The 15,691-nt window shown below is 35.2% G+C and overlaps 2 protein-coding genes across 5 annotated transcripts in view; one reads left to right on the forward strand and one right to left on the reverse strand.

Annotated features, from left to right (window-relative positions):
• Agpat2 (1-Acylglycerol-3-phosphate O-acyltransferase 2) overlaps positions 1 to 7,064 on the forward strand; it is a 55,467-nt gene extending 48,403 nt beyond the window's left edge. For all 4 annotated transcript variants that reach the window (XM_075293810.1, XM_075293813.1, XM_075293811.1 and 1 more), the window contains exons 2-4: positions 939 to 1,130; positions 1,206 to 1,339; positions 6,085 to 7,064. In XM_075293810.1, coding sequence (XP_075149925.1) covers positions 955 to 1,130; positions 1,206 to 1,339; positions 6,085 to 6,611 — 837 coding nt within the window. In that variant the 5' untranslated portion in view covers positions 939 to 954 and the 3' untranslated portion in view covers positions 6,612 to 7,064. The remainder of the gene's footprint in view (positions 1 to 938; positions 1,131 to 1,205; positions 1,340 to 6,084) is intronic.
• A 5,840-nt stretch (positions 7,065 to 12,904) lies between these two features.
• On the reverse strand, positions 12,905 to 14,779 carry LOC142223982 (uncharacterized). The gene is made up of 4 exons (XM_075293791.1): positions 14,538 to 14,779; positions 14,060 to 14,477; positions 13,872 to 13,992; positions 12,905 to 13,432 (listed from the first exon to the last, which is right to left on the reverse strand). The coding sequence occupies exons 1-3, from the start codon at positions 14,623 to 14,625 to the stop codon at positions 13,956 to 13,958; spliced, it is 543 nt and encodes a 180-aa protein (XP_075149906.1). The 5' UTR covers positions 14,626 to 14,779; the 3' UTR covers positions 12,905 to 13,432; positions 13,872 to 13,955.
• Positions 14,780 to 15,691: the final 912 nt, after the last annotated feature.

The following is a 15,691-nucleotide window of genomic DNA, read 5'->3' on the forward strand; positions in this document are numbered from 1 at the left end:
TGCAGCGCGAGATCCAGCTTTACAAATGGGAGCCTCCAGATCAGGCAGCATACCAGGCAGATTAATCGGTGAGAATCTACAATTTATCTGAGTACGACCACCATCCATAGCACTGGAGGAAAGAGACCTCACATGGGAGACCACGGTAATTTTGGCCCAAATAAGATCAGGGTAAATGGATCCACTTCAATTCCTACCAATCAGTGATTGATAGCAGCGTGGCTGACATGTGTTCTTTCTGTAATCAAGGGCCACATGGCACGTGTCACCTTTTCGCTTGCTCAACTAAAATTACCCGACTCACCACTAGATCACTCTGAACGCAACGCATCTTAGATGAAGAGTTCCTTAATCTCTGGATACCAGTTGATGTATTAGTAGTAGTGCAACACAAAAATGGATGACAATCACATTCAACAACCACATTCCTCTCATCTAGGGACTTTAACCTACTACAAAAAGAGGGAATGTAAGGTCAATGAAATTACGGTTGAACATCAAATCACATGCCTTTCCGAAAGTAGACGAAATGTGTGTAAAACCTAACATTACATGGAGGGAATGGTCTAAATCTTCAATTCAGTAAGCATTCTACCTTCAAAATAATATGGAGAAGGAAAAGTAATCGGGATTTTTTTTTTTTTTGCCTGTGAAATATACTAACGGCCTTTACTTGGGAAGAGAATATAGACAAGGAAATAATATTCAAGTAGAAAATTGGAATACATTTTGCAATACCTCTATAATATTCCGAAAACTAGATTCCATGACCACCGTTCACATGCTGCCTTTCCCTTCATAGAGACGTAAATATCAAGGTCCATTTCGTTTTGACTTTTAGAACTCTTACTTCAGACAGTTAATTGCTTATATTAATTGAGCTAAGAAGCATAGCATTTGGTTAATACTGGTGTATCATTACTTTGTTTTACTTTCAGGTATCTATGAAACACCATGGCCTGCGTATGCGAAATGATAGGAATCGCCTGTTTAGTGGCGCTCTTTATGAGTTTCTCCAATAAAGCACCATATCAATTGAAAATGGCTATATTTCTTATTGGTAGTGGAGTCATCGTACTTATTTCAATACCCTTTATGTTCTTTAGACCGAGGGACTATAGAAATGCCTTGTAAGTATGAAAGGATTTTTCTTTTTTTGTATTCTTTGATTTATTATATTTTTTGTTCATTTTTGGTAACTCTAGGGGACCGGCTTGGGGTTGCCGCCAATTATGCAAAGCATTGGGCGTAACCATGGAAGTGCGAGGATTGGAGAATATTCGCAAGGATCATGGCAGTGTGGTTTTAATGAATCACCAAAGTGCTTTGGATCTGTGTGGTACGTATACGCGATCGAATGAAAAATTGTTTCGCTTATCAAATTTTTGAACTCTAGGCACATATATAATTTGTCATAGGGGAATAAACACCGATCCAGGGAAGGTGGAAGCCATCATTAAATCCCCAGTGCCAAAGGCTTTTAAGCAAGTCCGTGGTTTTTTAGGGCTGTCAGAGTGGTACAGGAGTTTCATTCAAAACTTCTCGTCATTGACGCTCCCAATTACCTAAACTCTCTCAACAAAACGCCAATTTATTTGGATGTATAATTGTACATGGGGGAATAAACACCGGCCCAAAGAAGGTGGAAGCCACCATTAAATGGCCAGTGCCAAGGACTGTTAAGCAAGTCCGTGGTTTTTAGTTCTGGCAGGTTGGTATAGGCGCTTCATTCAAAACTTCGAATTATTGACGTTCCCAATTACCTAAACTCTCTCAACAAAACACCAATTTATTTGGATATATAATTGTTCATGGCGGAATAAACACTGGCCAAAAGAAGTTGGAAACCATTAAATGGCCAGTGCCAAGGACGGTTAAGCAAATCCATGTTTTTTAGGTCTGGCGGGGTGGTACTACCATTTTATTTAAAACTTCTTAAATTTCTGTAGAACCAACCCAATTGTTCCAAAAACAATGGCACACTGCTTAAGTTAACATTCCAGCTATATGTCCCCTAAATTTTTCACACTCACCAAAAGGAAATTCAATACCATGTAAGGATATGAGCTTAATCGTGGGAAAGAACGCAAGTACTTTGAAACTTCTTGTCGAAAAGTGGTTTTCCAGAGCCTACTCCTCTACCTTTGGCTCATCGGGCATTATTTTGGGTACCAAACTGCGACCTACCTTTTTTCCGACCACAGCCATAGCTCGCGCAGTCGTTATTGCATCTTACTGGCCAATATGTCAGCGTCGTGCAATGGTTAGCATGCCCGCCTCGCATACAAAGGGTGGTTCGATCCCTGTTGGTAACATTTCGGAGTGTTTCGAAGCTTCTCTAAGTGGTTTCACTGCAATGTGAACGCCGTTCGGAATCAGCTATAAAAAGGAGGTCCCTTGTCATTGAGCTTCACATGGAATCGGGCAGCACTCAGTGATAAGAGAGAAGTTCACCACTGTGGTATCACAATGGATTGAATAGTCTCAGTGAGCCTGAAATATCGGACTGTCACTATACCTAACCTAACCTTGCACACTCACCAAAAGGAAATTCAATACAACGTAAGGATATGGGCTTAACCGTAGGAAAGAATGCAAGTATTTTCCCACAGACCATTCTCCTTCACCCACTTCTCAGTCATCCGGTTCTCAGTGTATTACCTCTAATTGCCGATGGGATGCTAAAGCCATGTCATCTGCGTATGCCCCTACATTTATTCCTTTTTTTTTTTTAAGGAAAATCCAGAAGGTTCGCGATAGCAAAATTCCAAAGGGACGATACAACTCCCCCTTGAGGAATGCATCTTTTCATAAACCTTTGAATGTTTGCTTGCCCTAGAGTGACTAAAATACATCTCTTCGTTAGAAGTTCATCTATCATACGCTTTACAGACTATCAGTTATTCCGGACGACAGTGCTCGTGTCGAACATATCCCATATATTGTGCACATTACAAGTTAAGTCGATACTGCTGCATGTTTATGGGAGCGATAACACATTAACCGATTATTTAGTCATCGCCGACAAGTCGTAACGATGCGACACACTGTAAGATTCTTTACAAACACCGACATTCCGTCCGGAATAACTGATAGTCTGTAAAGCGCATCAGCCATAGTATCCCTTGATCTGCATTGACAATGCATGGAAACTGGGATTGAACCGAAGATCCCTAGTACGCAGGCGGTTATGCTAACCATTGTACTTCCTTGATGCAATTATTTGCACGAATTGCTTTTATGCACGGTTCATACCATGATAAAACTACTAAAGGTACTACATCACAATCAGCTGTTCACAGCTGAGTACATCCAACTGTCAAAAACATGTCTTGCTACTATTGGTTACATTTTACATTCCACAGGTTACTATTGTCAAAAATATGTATGATTACTATTGGTGACATAGGTAACTAAAGGGTGATACGCTCAAAATTTGGTCAATATAAACTTGACGTATTTCTTTCAATTTTGCATTTAAAAAACCTGAACACCCCTCATTTTGAAAGTGTGTGTGTAGAATGTTGCTCCTATTTTGATTTTGGAATTCACTCTTCAGTTGTCAAAATGCCGTCCAAGCAAGAAGAGCAGCGTATCAAAATTTTGCTCGCGCATCGCGAAAATCCGAGCTACTCGCACGCAAAGCAGGAAAAATCGCTAAAAGTTGCCAAATCAACCGTTACAAATGTAATTAAAGTGTTTGGGGAACGTTTCTCGACAGCCAGGAAATCTGGATCGGGGGGAAATCGTAAACCGGAAGCCGCTGAGACGACAAAGAGAGTTGCCGGTAGTTTCAAGCGAAACCCTAACCTCTCTCTCCGAGATGTCGCAAATAAGCTGGGTATATCGTCTACAACCGTGCATCGAGCCAAAAAACGAGCCGGACTATCGACTTACAAGAAGTTAGTGACTCCAAATCGCGATGATAAACAAAATACGACGGCCAAAGCGCGATCCCGGAGGCTGTACACGACGATGCTGACGAAGTTTGACTGCGTGGTAATGGACGACGAAACCTACGTCAAAGCCGACTACAAGCAGCTTCCGGGACAGGAGTTTTATACGGCAAAAAGGGGAAAGGTAGCAGATATTTTCAAGCACATAAAACTGTCAAAGTTCGCAAAGAAATATCTGGTTTGGCAAGCCATTTGTACCTGTGGCTTGAAAAGCAGCATTTTCATAGCTTCCGAGACTGTCTGGAAGCTATGAAAGACCAAAAAACTGCTAAGGACGAGCAGCAGTTCAAGGCAAACTGGCTTTCTGCGGCGAAGAAGGTGGACAAGGTGGCTGTACAAAATCTGATGGCAGGTGTCAAGCGTGAGGCCCGGCAATTCGGATTTGGAAAAGCGAAAGCCTAACTGAATATTTTTCCTGAATTTTATACTAATTGAACTTGAAAAAGAAATTTAATTCGATTTTTTAAATAAACGATTTCGCCGATTTACACGCGTTTTCCCTTGACCAAATTTTGACCGTATCACCCTTTATTGGTTACATAGGTTACTATTGGTATCTAACATTAAAATGTAAACAAAACACATTGAAAATATTTAATATCTTTTGTTTACTAACATTAAATTTGTAAACAAAACTGACATTTGGGTGTACTTGAATTTTGTTGTTTTTATTGTTTTTGTAGTACTGCAACTACCTGGGAATTATTTTACCATGGTTCATATTATCAGTTTATCCATACGAAAAATCTGTGTGTGTGTGAAAAATATTACAGTTTGATCAAACGAAATTGTCGGCGATATTAAAACAATCAACAAATATGTAATCGATCACATTTGCAATATCGATTAGATGCCATTCAAAATAAATAAATAAAAATGTTTCCCACATTATAAGTTATGTTTGACGGCGTAATGCGCTTTACAGATTATCAGTTATTCCGGACGGAATGTCGGTGTTTGTAAAGAATCATACAGTGTGTCGGATCGATACGACTTGTCGGCGATTTCTAAATAATCGGTAAATGTGTTATCGATCCCATAAACATGCAGCAGTATCGATTATGCCTTCGGACTTAACTTATAATGTGCACAATATATGAGATATGTTTGACACCAGCACTGTCGTCCGGAATAACTGATAGTCTGTAAATCGCATAATCGGTGAATATTTAGTTATCACCGACATTTCTTAGCGTTTGGCCACACTATACGATTCTTAACAAACACAGACATTTCGTCCGGATAAACTTATAATCTGAATGGCTCACACTATAAGTTTATCCGGACAGCATGTCTGTGTTTGTAAGGAATCTTATAGTGTAGTCAAAAGCTACGAATTGTCGGCAATAGCAAAAATATCGATAAATGTGTTATCGACCACATTAAAAAGCTGCAGTATAGACTATATATCTTCGAACATAACTTTAGTGTGGCCAATGTCTGATACATGTGTCGCATAGTTGGACCAGAGAATGAAGCCGCCGATTTTAACCACCGCCAAGCAGTTTTTGCCAGTCGAAGCCGCCGCCGAATTTATCAACTCAAAATTAACCGCCAAATATAAAAAATATTGATTTAAATCAGAAAAATTTATTAATTATTGTTTTATTTGTTGTTAAAATGTTTAACTTTCCTCCCAAAATCCGTCAGTATCATATTGCTATAATAATTTTGCAAAACGCACAGAAAATTTGAATGAAATGTAAATGTGATTGGTTGTACAACTTATCTCATTATCATTCGGATAATTCAAATTGATTTTATAACGGATAATTGCCCGCCGCCGAATCGACAACTTTATATAAGCTTAGACGCCGGAGGCAAAATATTAGTGTCAGCCGCCGCCGACAAAAATGAGTCGGCTTCATTCTCTGAGTTGGACACGAGCATGCCGTACGGAAAAACTTATAGTCTAAACGGCGCATTAAAAACTTTAAAACACGGCTGCACGTAAAATTCCGTGGAGACATGTAGGAATGATCCCGAAACTGAAGAAATTCGGAGACAGAAAGAGAACGATAGTAGCTGAGAACATGACATAATGATTTTCCTCCCAAATCCTTGTCAAACCTCATTTATTGATTGATTTTTTTTAATTTGAATACCTTTTTTTGTTGTTTATTTCCAGTGTTGGCCTATCTATGGCCCGTTATAGGCCGTGCCACTGTGGTTTCCAAAAGAGAAATTTTGTATCTACCATTCTTCGGCTTTGGTTCATGGCTTTGGGGCACTCTATTTATAAACAGATCTCGCAAAACGGATTCTATTAATGCCTTACAAAAGGAATCAAAAGCCATCAACGAAAGAAATTGTAAGCTATTGCTCTTCCCCGAGGGAACACGTAATTCTAAGGACACCTTGCTGCCTTTCAAAAAAGGATCCTTCCACATTGCCCTCCAAAGTCAATGTCCAATCCAGCCAGTAGTTATCTCCAAATACTGGTTTTTAAATGGTGAAAAGAAGATCTTCCGACCTGGCCATGCCATCATTAGTATCCTGCCCGAGATCCAAACCGCTGGATCCAAGAAAGAAGACATGGATGCGATTATTGAGAAAACACGAAATATCATGCAATCAGAGTATACAAAACTTAGCCAAGAAGCAAAAGTCTTGAATCCAAAAACCAGCAGCATGTCTAGTTCCAAATCTTACTGAATAAAATCGAACACCGAACAAATGCAAAAAGAGCTCTAGTTGTATCTCAGGTATTGCACGATATTCCTTATACTAAAACAAACCAATGAACATCAGAAAACGAAAGCGTCGAAATAAACACTTTCGTATTTACAAGCAAGTACTTCAAATACTGCTAAAGCAAACAACCAATAGATTTAAAATATCATTTTTTTGTTGTTTTTTTTTCGGACTCTATTCCTAACGCTTGAAGATCGAAATGAGAAGACAACTGAAACCAACTTCTTGTGTGTAGAAAAGATAGATTTTAATTGTTTTTATTAAGTTATAACATAGGTATTGTATTTTCTAAATGTATGAAATATACATAAATTATACATAGTAAATTTAACAAATTGTATTATAATAAATGCGTTAAAACGACAACATGAAATTCAAATAAAACGAAAATGGTTAAAAACTTACAAACACAAATATGTTGATATTTAATGATGAAATTGGTTAGCAACTGTTTTTTTATGACGAGGAGTATGGTAAGAAAAAATTTTCTATAGAAATAAAATGTTGACAAAATTTTTTATAGAAATAAAGTTTTGACACAATTTTCTATAGAAATAAAATTTTGGCAAAATTTTCTATGGAAATAAAATTTTGACTAAATTTTCTATAGAAATAAAAATTTGACAAAATTTTTTATAGAAATAAAATTTTGACAAAAACTTCTATAGAAATAAAATATTGACAAAATTTTCTATAGAAATAAAATTTCGACAAAATTTTCTATCGAAATAAAATGTTGACAAAATTTTCTATAGAAATAAAATTTTGACAAAATATTCTATAGAAATAAAATTTTGACAAAATTTTCTATAGAAATAAAATTTTGATAAAAATTTTCTATAGAAATACAATTTTGACAAAATTTTCTATAGGAATAAAATTTTGAGAAAATTTACTATAGAAATAAAATTTTGACAAATTTTCTTTTCCTATAGAAATAAGAAATACATTTTTGCTTGAGAGTTTTTCCAGTAAAAACATAAGTTAGCACATTATTATCTGATGTTTTTGATTATGAACTAAAAACAATGTCAATTGGAAGTGTATTTAAATATATGAATGTGTTTATGGTTTTAATTGGTTCAAAAGCTGAAAATTCGTTTATAACCAATTAAGGTAGGTACTATGTTCGGTTTCCGAAGCGAAATCCCATACAAAACCAAAAATGCGAAAAACTACCGAAATATTTTTTCATTTGTGGTACTTTGTTTTTTTCGAGTTGAAAAACTGACATAAAGTGCATAGTCCCTAATTAGGTCGGCTTTAAATCCTTCCATATGTTGAGATTAGTTAGTTTCAAAACATGGCGCCATTTGTAATGTGAATTAAGAAATAATTGATTTATTCAAATGATTTGTGTTAAATTAGAATACAAAAGTGGTTCGCGTTGTTATTTAAAAATGCAATTAGATTGACGAAATAAAAATAACGGAGTGCTATATGTATATAACATATATAACAGCATCTGGTTCTGTAGCCGTTTCTGCCACAGTAGCATCTGCCCTCACATCCCTGACACCCACAATTGCAGCCACTACATCAGCTACAGTGAACAACTCCAACATAGCACCCTCAACACCTGCCACGACCACAGTGGCTGTGACCGCAAATATTGTATTGCAACAACCAAATACAACGGCCGCCCAAGTAGTGAGTGGTCCCATTGGGGTGGCAGCAAATACTACTCCAACATTAGCCACTATTACTAATTCTTCAAATGCAATATCGACTGTTGCTGCCGTTAGTAATACAAATGCAATACTAATGCAATGGTGGTTTCACAATCATCCACAATAGTATCACCAGCAGCTGGATCGAATGTTGTTGTTCCCACCACTACAATGGCTTTAGCAGGAGCTACCGTGGGACTTAAGTCTGGTCCAGATATTACAATGACATTGAACCGTATAAATACGGCAGAGAATGAAGTTGATGTGGAGGAATGTTTACCAGGTGATGTTGTTAAATTGGATTTTGCTGGCGAAGAAGTGGCTGGGTGAAATTTTACCCCTAAGGAATGTCTTCTAGGAGTTTCCAATCGGCGACCGGTGCCCGTTGAAAACTCCGCCTATTACAACAGTACCATCATCGCTTCAGCCATTAGCAACAATAGCATTCCATCAGCGTCATATTGTAGAGATACAACCAGGCCACCATTTATCATCATCCCCTGCTAATTTAGAATTGACTAATGTTATGCAACATAATGTTTGCACAGAACACGAAGAAGTAGAAGAAGCTAATTGTCATAATACTGCAGATGTAATCGATGAAGATTTCTTTTTTAAAATATGCTTAAAAACGATTTCGTCTTATCTCTGTAAACCCAGTGCTTCTACATTCAACACCCATTTTTTTACAAAGAAATGAATCGTATATTTTTTTATTATTTTACCGCTCCTCGTAATTGCTCCCTTTTCTATTTGTTAAGCGAGCTCGTTTTTTGTGTGTAAGAGGCGTAAATGAATGAGAACTGAACAAAAGAAATGTTAATGCAATTTTAATTTTTAATGGAAACAACATGAAAGCTAAATATGAGAAATGATAATTAAAAATTTTTAAATATAACAATATTAATGAAAGAAAGCTGATAATCCAGAAAAGAAAACATTGTGTTCTAGGGTCTTTAATTAGTGTATAAATGTACAAATTAATAAAAACTCATAATAAAATTATAATCGAACTTGTCTTATTTTTATATACCGGGGTATAGGTAATTGGGTGGTCTTATACGTTTTATACTTTTTAATATAAAATTAGTAAATTTTTCTGAACAAAGTTATATCCAAAATAAATGTTTATAGCAAATAATTAAATAATTTTTATTTAAGTAGCGATGATGTATTCATCATTTGTCCAAAATGATTGCGATAGGCTGGAATGAAACGATTTAATTTCGTTGTGGCTTTTAAATTTCAGTTAGCGGCATTCTTGCATTTTATCAATTCAAAACACTGGTTGAATTTCATAACGTGACTGAAATAGTTATTGGAACTTATACATTGGGAGAGTATAACATCCTTCAGTAAACCAGCCAATTGCTTCTCAATGTATTAATTTCAGTCAACGAAGAGTCTGGTATAGAACACTAACATCCCTTTGTGACGAAATATAAGTCGGGAACAGTGACTTTGGCTTAGGAACTACCCTTGAACTTGAGTTATGGGCTTAAGTTGGTTGTTCCCCCCGATGTAACAACATTGGCAAATGAAATGGCATTATTATCCTTTGTGGGAACCGTGGTGGTGACCACTGGATTTGAAATTGCTAGTGAGGCGGCAACAGCATGGTATTGCAATGCGATTGTGTAGATATTGTGGACACCAACGAATTAAGTTTGTTGATGAATGAGTCCATTGCTGCTCATGATGTAAAAGTTAGCATAACACCGGAATTATATGTTTTTTTGATGTGCGTTACAAATTGACGGTATCCATTTGGAAAAGCTGAATAAGACAATGTACCACATGTTGTAAAAGCTGTTGCAGAATGTGGTAAGACACCAGGGGTAGAGCGGCTGGAGCTTTATTCTTAACAATTATTAGTGTCCAGTGCTGTATGAGATTTTTTTGCAAAACAATCCAAAAACTGGTAGAAAAACACTTTTCAAAACAATTATCATGAATGCGTGTATGTAAACAATCAGCTGCTGCGTATGTATAAGTAAAAATAGTATGACATTTGGCGATGTTGTCAATTAAATTGCGGAGAAATAAACGTGGAATAGCTCCAAAATAGCTGTTTTCTTCGTTCGAAATGTATTGTCAACACTCTCATTTTTCAACGCGAAAGAATGGTTAAGTGAAGTTTTTTTCGTGCCAACAAACATAGTACCCACCTTTAATGGTGAAATATTTCTGCCAATTTTAACACAGAGAGGAGTAAATCCAATTTTACTCCCATGCTAGTATTTATTGGAAATATACGCAAACAGACCTATTATACCATACAGACACTAGCTCCGTTCGAGAACCCCATAATTTTTGATAATTATCACAAATTTTTACTGGAAGTCGTTCGTTTACATCAAAAAGCCAGCAAAAGAGAGTCAGAGAGAGAGAAAAAATGACAGTTCTAGCTTAAATATTTTGCAAGTTTTTGCTAGAGATTTTTTCTCCAGTAAAATCTTGCAAAACCTACCATTTGTAAGAATCAGCTGTTCATTTTGTAAACAAGTTATTTAAAGATACACTCTTTTTGCTGTGGTCAATGTAAGTTTTAACAAAACTTGTAAGTACCAGTTATAAAACCCCGGACAAATGGAAATTACTACAGAACATTCGATTGGGGATGGTACCCACTCCATAGAAATGCAAGGTAAATACATTAGCTTTTTGAGTTATTACAAAGATAATTATACAAAATAATTAAAGGACCTGCAACTGCTGTGTTAGCCACCGTAATGCTTTTAATGGAATCATCATCATCGGAGAGTGAGGATGAGGAGAATGAAATTATTATACACATGTTAAGAAGGGAAAGCAACATCTTCCATAAAGGCATGGCTATATTCCAAGAAAAAAATAGGAGAAATTCGATCAAATCATATATAGAAGAAACAGTTCCAAAATATAATAACGTCGAATTTCGTTCCCACTTTCGAGTTTCACGAGAAATTTATGAATCGCTGACAAATCTCTTTTCCAAATGGCCCCACTATGAAATGCTTCGTTCCGATAAACGAATTCCAGCAAATGTTCAAGTTTTATGTTTTTTATGGTTTGCTGGTCATGAATCTTGCAGTTTTCGAGATCTGTCTGATCGATTCAATATGTCCCTTTCAACAATAAGCGCTATAATAAATAGGGTGTCTTTGTTTTTTAGCAGTTTGAGTCCAGAAATTATACGATGGCCGTCAGATGAAAAGAAGGAGGAATCATCTAAATACTTTGCAGAGAAATGTATGATACCAAAAGCTATAGGTAGAACTTTGTACAGTTTTGTTTTTAAATTATTAATCCAATGTTTCCAATTACAGGTTGTATTGATGGTACCCATGTAGTCATTGACCCACCAAAATCTGGAAAAGATGAATATATTGATAGAAAAGGGAACGTAACAGTTTGCTTACAGGGAATATGTGATGAACGCAATAATTTCATAAATGTATTTGTCGGATATCCTGGATCATGCCACGATAGTTGGGTTCTGAAGAATTCACCAATATATAACAAGTTACCGTCATATTGTGGAGGTTGGACATGTCTACAAGTTTAGACTTTCCTTAATTCTTTATTTTCAGATTATTATTTACTAGGTGATTCAGCATATCCTTGCAATAAATACATCGTTACACCTTACAAGGACAACGGGCATCTTAGAAAGGCTCAAAAAGAGTTCAATATGAAACTGAGTACTGGTAGAATTAAAATTGAACACTCATTTGGAATACTAAAGCAACGATTCCGGCAGTTATACTACTGCAAATTGCGAGGAATGAGAAAACTTTGCCATTTTATAAGAGCCTGCTGTGTTCTTCATAACATTGCTAACGAAGATGGTATGCATTTTGAGCCAACTGCATTCCAGGAAGAGGAAGAAGATTTTATGGATGATTATCCAGATAACGACAACATTTCGCGTGGAGATGACGTGCGAAACGCAATATCAAAATCAATACAAGATGTACTTACTACAAAGAATTAATTTTAATTTATTTAACTTTTAATTATAGCTCTACATTTAAAAATATAGTAAGGTAATCATATCGACTAGAGAATACAGCAATCCCTCGATTTACGTTGTTTCGATTTACGTCGTTAAATTTTTTGTTTTATCTACCTTATATGAATATTGTTTTTAAGAACTCTGAATCCAAATCTGCATTTGTTTTTTTTTCTATCAGCTCGATTTTGCGAGATATACCGTTATGTTCAAAATTAAGACACTTCCGCTATATAAATTGGAATAACTTGAAAACAGTTCAACATATTAAATTAAAAAAAATCAGAAAATCCCTAGCAATATTCTCTTTTAGCCGTCTTTACATTGTTTTTCAATTTTTCAAGTAGTTTTGGAGATATCGTTCAAGGAAAGACGGCTAAAAGAGAACATTGTTAGGGATTTTCTGATTTTTTAATTTAATATGTTGAACTGTTTTCAAGTTATTCCAATTTATGTAGCGAAAGTGCCTTAATTTTGGCCATAACGGTATATCTCGAAAAATCGAGCTGATAGAAAAAAATAAATGCAGATTTGGATTCAGGGACCTCAAATTACTAAAAATTCACTATAAATTTCAATAAAACGAGGGATTACTGTATTTATTTCACATAGAGTAATACTATTTATTTTTATAGAAAGAAACATTGTTTGCACTGTTAATTATTTTTTGTGAATATTTCTATTACAAAGACGAAATAGAAAAAAATAAAAAAATTCATTTACACTGAAAATTATTTTAAAACTATTTCATTTCACTAAATAAAACATATTTTGTAATTTTCATGTTGTATTTTAAATTTTAGAAATATGGTGAAAATACCAAATGTTCATTTTGGTTAACTAAACTGTAAGTTAGAAATTGATAAATTAAATATCTTGGAAGTATTGATAAACAAATTATTTTTTCAATATGTTCACTAGGGTTTCAAGCAAATCCACTTTCTTCTTCTCCAGAGCTTCTTTTCGTTCGGCACGTTCTTCTCTTTGTTTCATACTTTGTTCTAATGTTTGTTGTAGAATTGCATCACTCTCTTCTCTTTTTTTTGCATGTTCTTCAGACATGTCTATGAATTGTTGAAGGGCTGTTTTCCGTTTTCTTGATGATGAACTACATGGATCTTCGAAAAATATAAAAAATATTATAACATGAAAAACCTGGTTAAGTGGACCCAAGACTCAAGTCCGTATTGCTACGGGCTTGCTGGCATTGTGATCTATAAATCTACATCTAAATTGAGAAACAAATTAGTCCTGGACGGTATCGTTTTACTACCAATAAATATTACAATAGAATGATGACGCATGCAAAGAATATGTATCGACATTGAAATTTGTTATAGGATCACATTACACTCAAAATCTACATTTCAGATTTGAAATCTACTTTTTATAAGGCAAATGACAGTTGAATCTAGTAAAAGTGGATTTTGAAATTGTAATGTGAATGAGGTATTAGAATAAATAATAACAAAACGTCATTAACCGAATTATTTTCGAAATAGGACGATTTTTTCCGTGTAAGGCGTACCCTTAAAATTCCAAACGAAATTTTTGTACCTGTTTCAGATAAATTTGGGCCTTCGATGAGTTTTAAATCCGCCGAAGACACTTCCGCTTCACTGTCGAGTACAAAATCTGGATTTATAGACTTTTTTCCTGCAAAAGATCGTCCAATTCGCTGCAAAACGAAAGGACATAATGGTATTAGATTCTTAACAAACATGTGCATGCATTTTTTAATTTACCTTTGATAAGGGCACGTCTGCCTATTCCGACCAGTCTTAGAGTTGTAAAGTTGTGTGCGTTTGTATTTCCGTTCCAAACTGAAATACTTGGTTTCCACTTGTTGAGAATTGAAATTGTATCCAAGTGAACACAATTCTTCTGAAATCTTTATCCACATTTGTTTTTTATTTTTTAGGCTGGCCGATTTTCCCACTTTTGGCCGTAATTCTTTCACTTTGGATATCAAAAATTTTACTGCTGGCTCAATCCACACGGACTTCCCGGCTCCTTCATCGTCGTTGGTGCAAGTGATGACTTCATTTTCAACGTGGAACTCTTGGTGGGGGTAAAGAAAGTCATCTTCACTCTGGGTGAAAACTACTTCCTCAAAACTATCACCAGCAATTTCGTCCACCACATTTTGCTGGTATTCCTCATCTGTAAAATGTCCGAAAGTTACATTTTCTTGAATTTATTTATTTCTTGTATCATACTTACCGAAAGAAATTCTTTTGTATGTTCCCGGTGAGCAAATTACGTCCAATTTTCTTTTATTCATTTTTCTTGGTTTACGTATTTGAAACATAAAATACAATCACCTGATCTGTTTTATTTGCAAGTTTTTACTGGATGGCGTTCGCGTACTTTTTGTGGCAAGAGAGCAAAAACAAAGCAAAGAGAGTAAAAACGGTTTTTACTCTCTTGCTGGTTTTTACTGGATATTTTTTACTGGAAAAGTACGCGAACAAACCTACTATTGACGCCGTACCACTTAATTTGATTTGGCACTTTTGCTAGCAGTGATGTCAACTCCCGAATTAAAAAAAATGCCAAATATATATTATAATTTTTAACAAATATATATTATAATTTCTTATGCATTAATAAAAGATTGATGTTGAGTTACAAGTTGCGAGTTACATGTTGTAGCGTCTGTCAGCCAGTGCTTTTATTCCCAATGGAGGCAGCGTGTCTGGAAAAATATTTGAAAAACTATCACTTTATTCCATTTGGAAAGTCAAAAATTGTTCACCAATATACCTTTCACAATTTTAAGCGAAATAACTATGTTTTAGCACTTCATTATCATTTTTATTTAAATAAATTATAAGAAGCTAGTTGTGCTTGGTGTTTCACAACATATAAAATGGCTCTTGTAACAATAGTGATGGGAAAATACTTTCATGCGAATAGTGATGGCAAAATACTATCACAGTTGGCGATTGTTGCAGTGTCACTTACGAGTCTGTGATAGCGATGAGGATGAAATGAAACTTTGAAATGTTGGCAGGGCCTATTCTCATCACAAAAAATATTCAGCCAGTTAAAATTACATGATATATTACATAGTCAGATAACTTTTAATATAGCTATTGACTTGAAGCAATTTTAAAATTATGAAAATCAATCTGTTCGATGTACACAGCTTTGTATTTTGAATGCTTATTTATATTTCATACACTCATAGAAAAAAGTCTGCTAAAAACTGCAGTCGATGTCTGCTGTTATATTTTTGTACTTCAGGACCTAATGAACAACAAATTATAAAATTTTTAGGTTATAAATTTTTCCTCAAAGCATATTTAAGAACCCAAAGTAGTTTTTGGTATATTTTTGCACTGTTATATACTTACAAGCTCCTAAATACGATC

The sequence above is a fragment of the Haematobia irritans genome, chromosome 2 (assembly GCF_050003625.1).
Source record: "Haematobia irritans isolate KBUSLIRL chromosome 2, ASM5000362v1, whole genome shotgun sequence".
Taxonomy (NCBI): domain Eukaryota; kingdom Metazoa; phylum Arthropoda; class Insecta; order Diptera; family Muscidae; genus Haematobia; species Haematobia irritans.